Source organism: Pogonomyrmex barbatus, unplaced genomic scaffold (assembly GCF_055798465.1).
Source record: "Pogonomyrmex barbatus isolate J1 unplaced genomic scaffold, ASM5579846v1 scaffold1, whole genome shotgun sequence".
In the NCBI taxonomy this organism is placed as follows: Eukaryota; Metazoa; Arthropoda; class Insecta; order Hymenoptera; family Formicidae; genus Pogonomyrmex; species Pogonomyrmex barbatus.
The window spans coordinates 8,485,926-8,497,179 of NW_028297098.1; the positions used below are offsets into that span (position 1 = coordinate 8,485,926).

At 37.2% G+C, this 11,254-nt stretch overlaps 1 protein-coding gene and 1 long non-coding RNA gene across 2 annotated transcripts; one reads left to right on the top strand and one right to left on the bottom strand.

The window, feature by feature from the left end:
* The first annotated feature begins 1,868 nt into the window (after positions 1-1,868).
* Positions 1,869-2,928, top strand: LOC105428566 (uncharacterized). Its single transcript, XR_968006.2, has 2 exons — positions 1,869-2,010; positions 2,121-2,928. It is a non-coding gene; the product is annotated as an uncharacterized LOC105428566 (long non-coding RNA).
* An 831-nt stretch (positions 2,929-3,759) lies between these two features.
* Positions 3,760-10,932, bottom strand: LOC105428567 (FHF complex subunit HOOK interacting protein 2A). The gene is made up of 6 exons (XM_089082196.1): positions 8,620-10,932; positions 6,157-6,774; positions 5,602-6,052; positions 5,160-5,523; positions 4,469-4,969; positions 3,760-4,110 (listed from the first exon to the last, which is right to left on the bottom strand). The coding sequence occupies exons 1-6, from the start codon at positions 8,710-8,712 to the stop codon at positions 4,011-4,013; spliced, it is 2,127 nt and encodes a 708-aa protein (XP_088938322.1). The 5' UTR covers positions 8,713-10,932; the 3' UTR covers positions 3,760-4,010.
* Between the last annotated feature and the right edge of the window lie 322 nt (positions 10,933-11,254).

The following is an 11,254-nucleotide window of genomic DNA, read 5'->3' on the forward strand; positions in this document are numbered from 1 at the left end:
CCCGCGCGGAGAGCGGTCAGTCGGTTACCAGGAGGAGAAGCGAGGACGTTGGAGACAGAAAGGTGTGATTAAATTGTTGGGCGATAATTATAACAAAAAAACGATGTTTATTTGACTAATAGTGGTGCGATGGAATGCACCGAATCTTCGCGTTAATGTTCGTGGCCGTGGACGGGCGAGACGGCGATCGGCGCGCGGATAGCGCGTGAATATAAAATAAGATATCGCTCGGGCGGTCGGCGCGATACTGATCGCGGCGCGCAGTTCGGTGGCGCGGGGCGCGCGCGGCGGCGGCGGTGTCGCACGTGTTCGTCGCGGGCCTTTAAATCAGCGTGGATTTAAACGTGCACGCGTGTCGCGGGTGTTGTCGCGAGGGTGGATATTTTGCGAGGTCGGCGGATCGTTGAGATCGGAGAACGGGTGCGCCCGTTCCCTGCCGAGAGTGCTCGGCTGACGGGGGGTGCGTCCCTCGTCTGTCTGTCTGAATGCCGAGTGAACTCGGCCAGCTGGGGAGGGCCCCAGCTGTGTGCGGAGAAGAAAGTGGCGGTGCCGAGTGTACTCGGCCGACCAGGGTGTACCCTGATGCTCGGAGAGGTCGTATCGGGGAGAACCCCGATACTCGGCGGTGAAATCTCGGGAACGGCGGAGTCGGGTCGAGCGAACTCGACGCACTGGGGAGACCCCAGCAACTCTCGGCTTGCCGTGCGAGCTACGGAGACGGCTTTCGGCCAGGCCAAGCGAACTTGGCACGTTGGGGAGAACCCCAACAAATCTCAGGCTTGCTACCGGTTACGGATGCTCGCTTCCTTGAGACGGGCTCTCAGAAAACGAGCTAGGAACAGGAGTAAACGAGGAGTGATTTCCTGTGGAGAGCGATGCCTTTTTATATCCGAGATCGACCTCGGTATTTTCGGTCGGATCGGTCGAATTGGTCGATCTCGGGGTTAGCATCCCTCTTCCCGGGAGCGGGAAAAAAGGATCGGGGGATGATTGGTTTTTTGGTAGGGAAGGAATTCGGTGGGAAGGTAGCGGCGCGGTGCGGGGTGGTTGCGCGCTTGTGGACGCGGTCGTGGCGCGGTGCGGGACGCTCGCTCGGTTGCGTGGCGCGGCGTCGGTGCGGCGCGGGACGCGTTCGCGCTCGGTGGTACGGTGCGTGGCGCGGTGCGGGGTGCGTTCGCACTTGTTGACGCGACGCTTGGCGCGGTGCGGGGAAATACCACGAAAACATACGTGTTTTCGTGGTATTCTCCGACGCTTTCGGAGTTCGCGTATAAAAGTATTAAAAAGGTGGCATTTCTGCCTTTTTGCGGCCACTGCCGCACTCCGCCTGATGTTCGGCGGTCCCCGACGGATGGTCGGTCGGGGGAGATCCGGAGGAGGACTGGAGCGGAAGGATGCGCTCCGTTACACAACTAATACCTAACCAAACATCCATGAAAAGTACCATGACCCGCATGGCAGATAGCGCGCTAGTCTTAGACACCTGAGGACCTAGGTTCGAATCTCACCGCGGCCAACATCTTTTTCCGTCATCAAATTCAACACATCGTAGACAACGCTCTTCACCAGCGCCACAAATCATTCGCATCTATGTCATTTGACAGCTGACAGTTCTAGCTTCATTCTAAAAAAAAAAAATTGAGCGATTTAGTCGAGTTTTGGAGATTTTATAACATGTTGAAGATGGAAGACCAAACTGTGCATTTTCGCCATATATTACTGTTTTACTTCCGTAAAGGGAAGAACGCGCATCAAGCTTGTGAAAAATTGTGTAAAGTTTATAGTGACAATGCTCTACAAGAACGTCAGTGCCAACGATAGTTCACGAAATTCCATGCTAGTGATTTTGATCTCAACGACGCTCCTCGGTCAGGGAGGCCTACCGAGGTTGATGACGACAAAATAAAAGCAGTGATCAAGTCAAACTCACGTTACACGACACGAGAGATTGCACAAACATTGAACATCCATCATTCAAGCATTCACGACCACCTGAAGAAGCTGGGATACGTAAGCTCGATATTTAAGTTTCTCATGAATTCAAAGAAGTTCATTTGATGACGCGTATAAATATCTGCGATATGTTCATTAAACGTGAGAAAAACGATCCTTTTTTGAAGCGACTGGTGATGAGAAGTGGATTGTTTACAACAATGTGGTGCGCAAACGGTCTTGATCCTGACGTGATGATTCGCTTCAAACGATAAAAGCAAACATTCATCAGAAGGTTATGCTCTCAGTGTGATATTTTAAAGGTGTTGTATTTTTCAAGCTCCTACCAAGGAATTAAACAATCAATTCGAATGTGTACTGTCGGCAATTGAACAGTTTGAACAAATCCATCATTCAAAAACGTCCAGAGCTCGTTAATTAATTTAATCATAAAGGAGTTGTGTTCCATCGACAACGCGAGATCACACACAAGTTTGACCACCCATCAAAAATTATTGAAGCTTGGATGGGATGTGTTATCACACCCACCATACTCGCCTGACCTTGCGCCGTCAAACTTCCACTTGTTTCGCTCTCTTCAAAATTTCTTGCATGGTATAACATTTAATTCAGATGAGGCTAAATCAGCACCTTGTTTAATTTTTCGCCAATAAAAACAGGTCCTTCTATGAACGAGGAATTATGAAACTCACTGAAAGATGGCGAAAGGTTATCGAACAAAATGGGCAATATATCATTGATTGATCTTTGTTCTTTATAAATAAATAACCTTTGAAAAACAGAAAAAATATGTCATAACTTTTCCGACAATCCAATAAATGTAAATTAAAAACAGACTAGATTTGTACGGAGTTTTACAAAAAATTTTGCACTCTCGATGATTCTTAAATCTATAATTTAAATTAGCACTTAATAATTTAAGCATGCATAAGCGATATCTCCGATTATAAAAAATATATTAAAGAATTATTTATCTATATCTCTTATGTATCTCTTACCTATTATATTCAGTGCAAATGGCAATACTTTTATTCCATAGATTCTGATATCAAATTCGATCTACTTTGATATTTCTCATATAATTTATAAGAAATGATTTTATTGTAGTCATTTATCTAATCATAAGAAAGGATAATCATATATTAGTGTAATATCTAAAAAAAAATGTGAATTTAGAAAATTGTATGCAAAATAAGATATGCACGTATATTCATGTATATGTATGTATTCAGACAAAAATAATCGAAAAATTTGATAAAAAAAACCTACATCAACTTTTTCTTCATGCTTCTCTTATTCTAATTAAAAATGTGTTTTATGTCTATGCCACGTCCACTTTTCAACATTGTTAATAAATCACTAATATATATTCATATGCTAAAATTATATAATATATTCGATAGAGTTATAATATACACGTGACATCAAATTATAATAAATTATTGGATGTAAAAATTATATATTTTACAGATGTATCAAAATCGATTAACATAAAATAGATAGCAAATATTTAATTTCAGAATCACTATTTTTCGATTTATTAATTGTGCTTAAAAATTATATTATTTATGTACAATTTTTTAATAGAAAAAAAGAAAAGAAAGAAATGCAACAAACAGATAAATCTCATATGTATTAAAATTTTTGTTGTTGAAAAAATAGATTTAAAAAAATAAAATGCGCAAAAATATTTTTTGTTAATTTAACAAATGTTTTATATTTTTTAACAAAGCATCGTAGACATTCTAAGATTTTTTATTCATCAGGATTTAGATAAAATAATTATAGAGTATCAATCCTTGATAATAATAGTATAATTAAATGTATTTTGTATACTTAAATTATAGATTTGTATGTCTTACAAAGTCACCATAAAAAGTATTTGCTACTTAAAGTATAAATAATTATGTGATTTTGATATATTAAAATCTTTAATATACACTTTTAAGCATTGCCATTCTATTAATAAATATTTCTCTCTCACTCGTGCACTCATGCACGCACGTACGCACACGCGCACGCACGGGCGCGCACACGCATATGTGTGTAGAATTTTATTAAATGGAATGATGATATTTAACATATGCTATGGCTGCAAGATCTTTGCAAAATTCCTCCGTCACTACAGCGCATTCATATAAAATGTCCTCCTTTTTCCTAAAATACAAATATTAGAACATAAAACATACTATTTTATATTTTATATGTATAATAATATAAATTAATGTAATATAAATAATGTAAATATAATTTTGCAAATTAAAAATGGTTAAAAATGATTTTAAAAATGAATTTAATGGATAAATATGAATATATTATAAGTATATATTATAATAATATATTAATAAATTATGAATCAAATAGTAAAACTTATTATTTTAAAAAGGATGTTTAGAAATAAAATTTCTTTTAACAAAGTTTTAACTTGACAATTAATTACAAACATATTTAATATAAAAGAATAAAAGAAAAAATATTGATCCATCAATGATTGATTGATCAAATTTTCACTTACTCTTCTTGGGAACAGTAACTCAGTAGTCTCTGTCTCGTCTCCTTCAATATCATCTTATTCTCTGGTGACTTTGGTATCTCATTAACAAGTTGCTTGATAACCTTTTGTAAGCACAAGAACAAACTTTTTGTACCAGGAATTAAAGGTAGTAGAGGATTCAACAGAAACTCATGCAGGTACGGGTGTGGGAGTAGCGCCAATCTGGAAATCAATCCTGTGATCTCTAAATTGATCTCATATGTTTGCTTCGGCATATTGCTGATTTTGTCAAAGAGCATGCTCAGAAATGGTCCCATATAGAATCGACCTGAGCAATGATCGGCTTCTGGTCGCGAGTCGGAACTCGCAGAGTCGTCTACCATCACCGCCTCCAATGGCCATGCCATCAGACCACAATCGGAAAGTACTGAAGTATATTGCTGTTCCCAAGCTGGTACGTATTTTTCATAATTATTGACATCTGAGTCTGTTTGCAAGTAATATGGAATCATTGATAGAAAACTGAAATAAAAGTTCATTTCATAGTAATTATGTGTGTCATTTTCGCATTCTTATTTTTTATTTATCTGATTTTCTAAAGGCAAAGAGCGCCACACACCTTTATATTTAAGATTGAATAATTATATTTTTACTTATTAAAAATTATCTTTTTATTATTGTAGCATTCTTAATTAATTAATTATAGTCTCACCAATTAATAACTCGATGAATATTGCTTGGTGCCAAAGTCCGGCTATGATTCTGCTCATACGAAAGATCTAAAGATCCTTTCTTCTCCTTCTCCCTTTCGTCTTCCTCATCACTCCATGAAGCGATAGCACTATCGGCAGCGGTATTATCATAATACGCTCGCGTAGATAGATAAATCAGTAAGAGACAGTGCAGTATGTGCTCATTTCTTTTGTCAATTGCCTCCTCAAACAATTTCAACGTTTCTACCACAAGATCGTTACTATCCGTAAAACAGTTCTCTATCAATCTGTGCAATACTGGCGATGTCCATACATTTGATATTTCCGGATCTCTATTTTGACCGACCAACCAATAACTCATCTCTAATAAATTGTTACAATTTTAGAAATATATAGAATAAATCAATAATATGTATATTAAAAAATTTTTGTATCGCATACCTGTGCACAATATGGAGGAAGTTGTTTCCTTCAAGCATTTGGCGACAAGAGTTGTAATAAGTACGACATGATGATCGGCCAGAGCAGGCGTCACTATTCTCTCAAAAAACATTACTCGAATAGTTCTTGCTAACGTTTCGGCGAGTTCCATCTGGGCTTCCCTAATCAGTTGGTCACAATAATCATACCACATGAAGAACGCTGCTACTTGCCGGCAACCAGGAAATTTCTTTTCCTGCGTCCATAATGGCGAATCGAGACCCCATGTGACATCTACGTTGTAAACATCTAAGTGATCCACGTGAGCTGGAATGGAATTGAACAAATTCTCCAGACGATTTGACACAATCGACGGTAGCTTGCTCCTGGCCACTGTTTGTGCGAATGAAGTATCATCCAGAGAAGCTAGAACCATTATTCCTTCGCACGCTCGTATCCTCACGGTGTTGTCCTGCAAATGAAGAATAGAGAAAATACAATCAATTATTATGTAGCCACAGCTATGACTAATTAATCGTTAGTTTTAATCATTAACGAAAAGAATATATTTTTTACCGCGCTATTTAGATAGCTCATTAAGGCGTCCAGCAAAAGACATTTGGACTTTTCCGGTATCTTTAGTGATTTTAAACTCTGATTATCACCCGTCATATAATTCGCATTGTCATAGAGATTGCAATCAGTATCTAATCGCAAGTCTCGCAAATTCTGTAAATGTTCATCGATTTTATTTTCTGAATAATCTCCGTTTTTATCTCCCCACTGTTCGTTTTTCACATCCAATGAAGGTGAATCACAAACAGACTTTTGGGCCAGAGGGCTCGATGATACACTCTCCTCCCTCGAGGACACAGACTCGTTCGATCTCCTGGACAAATATCCAGGATCTGATGCGATCGTCTTGAAAACATGATTTGAACGTAGCAATTTTCGATGTTCCTTGTCGAAGATATTTGGATTGATTAATGTGACCGCTTGGGTATTCAAGGGCTCAAACAAGAGATTGGAATTATTCCTTTTTCTAGTCGGGACATATGTCACTCTCTGGATTTCTGTTCTTTCATTATCTTTTTTAATAGAACTTTTGACTGTTTGTACAACTGCGTCATAGATAATATTAGTTATATGAGGATATTTGCACACCACGAAGCAGATTGTCAGCAGAAACTGCACCTATAAATCAAAATAATATTCCTTTAAAAGAGTAAATATTTTTGTCATTTAAATAGTCGCATCAGCATTTACTGCGTCAATATATTTATATATTCAAAAATTAAAATTTTTACATTTACCCAGAATCTGTTTACAAAAATTTGAGAATTAATATATGTAATATGGACATGTAACAATACATAATAGGATGAGAAAGAAAAACAAAATATCTTGTTCCTTCTCAAAAGATCAGACATTCATTTATAGAAAACTTGCTATTTTTTGCTGTTTTTGCACTCACTTTAGAAATTAAAGACTTTAAGTGACTTATAAACAATATTATTTTTTGCAATTGTAATGTTTTAGTAAAAATTGATTATTTCTCTTTCTCTTATACAATTATACGATTATATATATGTGTGTGTGTGTATATATACAGAGTGTTCGGAAAGTGAGTTATTTAGATTCCTAAATAACAGATAGAGATAATTGTATAAAATTTGGAGAACATTTATGGTATCAAAAAATCTATCTTTTGACATAAGGGGCAACAACCCCCATCTCCGGGAACTCAGGGATAAGATATAAATCACAAATCTTAAATGGAATAATGGGTCAAATGATAGCTTGTTTGAAAAGCCTTTGAAAGACCTTTTCAATGAGCCTCTTTGCAACCCCCCACCTCCATGAAGCGGGAATGGGGGTGATCTAAAAATTTTAAGGTACAAAAAAGATAAAGTGACAGCTTGTTCGAAAGACCTTTCCAATGAGCCCTTTTACGACCCCTCATCTCTATGGAGGCAGGGATGGTTCACAAACCCTAGCTAACTCGTCTATTCTGAAAACGTTCCACGGGATATCATAAGTATATTTGAGATATTCTCCGAACATTTAAAATACGTATTACGATATACTGTGGCATGTACTACGATATACTGTGGCACGTACTTAGATCGTTACCGTTCACTAACCTAATCCCTAGTATGTACTGGAGAATATCCCGCACTATGGCCATAGGATGAAGATGGTTTAAGAACATTATATCATGTAGGGCATAAGGGTATCCCAGACAGCCATATAAATCGTGAAAATCTATAATATACGTGATATCTCTTACGGAAAATAAGTAAAAAAAATGAAAAAAAATGAGAAAAAGTAATGAAACATTTTTTATCTTGCATGCTTATTATTGCATGTTTTTAAAACGGTCATCTATCCTACTTGGGATCTTGCTCGATGCTGCTTAACTTTTATAATGGGATGAAACCTGTAACTGAAATGATGATATAAGTAAATACGGAATTTTGACATAAAATATAATTCGGTTAATGAATGTTGTCTACTATATTGTCATATAAATAATCTTAATTTTAAAATCTCGATTGCATATATAATTCTTGTGAATAATTTAATTACATAGATTCGTAAACTTAAATTATCTTTAATAAGAGTCATTTTTATTATGAAAATTGTTTATAAATTGTTGAATATATTTTGTTTATAAATTTATCAATAATTGTATTATGGTGGCGTGTCACCAATGTGGCGTTTGTTGCCTATGCGGGTTGTCACCCGATGTGTGTTGTCGATGTGGTTGATTGTGATGGTAGTTGTGATGTCTGAACGGATTTGACGAAACCATCTCGTTGTACCTCCCTGCACGCCCCGTCAGTTCACGCTCAGGCGAAGCAGAAAATGGTGGCGGGTTCGAGAGGAAAATGAAAGTTGTCGTGCAGGTTCCCAAGATTTAAATGAGGCGATCTTTAAATGTTCATTGTATATTTTCTACGTTCTAAAACTACAAAAAACTACAAAACTACAAAAAAGAATGGAGATATCATGGGCGTGACGCGGGGGTTTGCGTGCCTCGTGTGTTTGGCGTGCGGCCTGATGTGGCGGAATCGCGTGGCTCTTCGCGGAAGCGCTGTGCTCGCCTTTCGCGAGCACCAGCCCCGCCATGGTGCGTGATCCTGGCGCGAGTCGTCAGCAAGCCTCCAGCGTGCTGCGGGGCCTCAGTCTGCGAGGCGACGTAGGCTCTGGTCGGCGCGAAGTCGCCGATGATCCGGGATGAGTTGGAGCCGGGGTGTCTCGCTGTCCTCCTAGCCGGTGAGAAGTCCGCTCGGCGCTGGTCCTAGCGGCAGCGGGGGAAGGTTTCCCCGCGGTGATGGCTGCCAGCAGGTTACTCGGGCACGGGCTGATGCGGCTGCGAGGTCGGCGGCGGTGAGGAGGCGGTCCCGACGTAGTGGCGAAGTCCTGGTCCCGGGGCGGCGTACTCCGGTGGCGTCTCCGCGGTGTGGCTCTCCTCCGGTAGCGGAGACAGCGACTCGATCGGCGGGTGTGCCAAGAGTCTCGTCCAACGGCGTGTACGGCCGCTAAAGAGAACTCAGGCGAGAGGAGGCACGGCGTGCGCGGCCACTGAGGGGGAAATACGACCAATAATGGTCGGTAACGCCGGCCGTGTAAAAAGGGCCGTATAATGACCGCAAGTGGTCAGTTCTCAGTGCTAGCTTAAGTCGTGCGCGGGCTCCAGTGCGCACCGAAGGGGTAGTGCCAAACGGTGGTGCTGGCCGCTCTTATATAGCGTAAAGACGGTTTCCGCGCACGAGTGGATGATCAAACGGTTGGCCATCTCGTGGCGAGCGCGTGGATCACTCCCGTGCGTGGGCCCACTGTGTCGGCGCGCGCCGGCGCGCTTGTCGATGGGCCAGAGTGGCGATGACCGCCACAGTATTAAATATGAGAAATATTTTTCTTATTTATATATTATAGTTAATCAAAAAAGATAATAATTAATGTAAATTAATATAATTAAAATAAATTATTTCATTATTTATTCATTAAAAATGACTTAAAAATGACGATTAAATCAATATATTTATGATAATATTTCGCGACAAATGTTACGTTTATTTTACATTGTTTACATTTTTAGTACACTGACAAAAATGACCTTAAATCATTGACATCATCTTGTTATTTGGGATACATAGATTTTATACGAATAATCTTAGTATATTCGGTATGATATCAGTATAAATACAGAATATTCGTACTGCTGCTGGGGTATATTTGGTATATTAAAGAGCTTAAGAATATACGAGAAACGATATATCATTAAAATATCATATGAATGTTCTCTGGTATATTAGGCAATAGTACGTATGACCACAGTACTTTCGAGTGTACGAGTGTAAAATATTCGAATGATATGTGCAAGTTGTATGCTGTTTGATTTTAAGGTCGTTCTATATTTCTAATAATATGTATTATTATTAATATGTATTATTACCTAAATATATCGCTCTATTTAAAATATATAGCAGAATGCGTGGCACACAGTACAATTATATATATTCGTGTAATATTGAAACTGTTTTGGAATTCTGATAGTTATTAATTAGAAAACATATGTTCAGTGTTTAATACGTTTAATGAAACGTTATTGTTATATGAAGCATCAAATCCTTTATAGATATAATTATTAGGTCTTATTTTTCGAAACTGACATATAATAATTTATATAACTTGGCGCCAATTATTGATATCAAATCTTTTATACAAATGGTATACATGGTATTATTTAAGAAATATATCACTTAGATTGGATACATATTATTTGAATTAAGTTAAGCAATTTCATATTATTATTTTTTAAAAAGAATTAGAACTACTCATTTGAATTAGAATAAGAAGACTTTAATGGGAATATAAAGATAGTATCATATGAATTTTATTTTTTAAAAGCAGTTGTATATTGAACTTTCGAGATAACATCACTATAACTATAACTTGGCGCCACTTTTTGATATCAAATCTTTTATAACAAATAATACAAATAATAATATTATTACAAATAATAATATTATTAGGTGAGTATTATATATTATTTGAACATCAGTAAGATGACGTAATTTTGTAATATAATATTTGGATCTTTGGTGCAAAGATATGTGAGTTTTTACACACTGTGCGTAAATTGGCGACTTTTTTTACTTTTTTATAAAAAGTAAATTTGATATCATTTATTTTGTTGTGTTAAGCATTTTATAAACAGTATATATATTCATTTTTTGCGACATGATTACATTATAACATGATAATAAATTCTGTACAATTATATATGTCGGTGCTACATAAAAAAAAAATGGAGAAACTATAAAAGCTTCTGCAAATAAAAATAAGGTATAAATAAAATTAAATATTGACAGACATTATAAAAGACGACACAATTCTTTATTATAAAATTATGATTGTCCTTAATAAATTTATTATTATATTTATTATTATTATATATAATAAAGAAATAACTTATATGCAATAAAATATAAACATATTTAGTTTAAAGTAAACTTTTGTACAAAAAAATTATTTATGAAAATTTGATGAAAATATATTATGTAAAATCTGCATCTATATTTTCATATTATGCTGTTTATTATATATTTTTATTTAAACTTTTTTGTAAGAATAATATATAAATATCTTTAGCACCTCTGGGCCA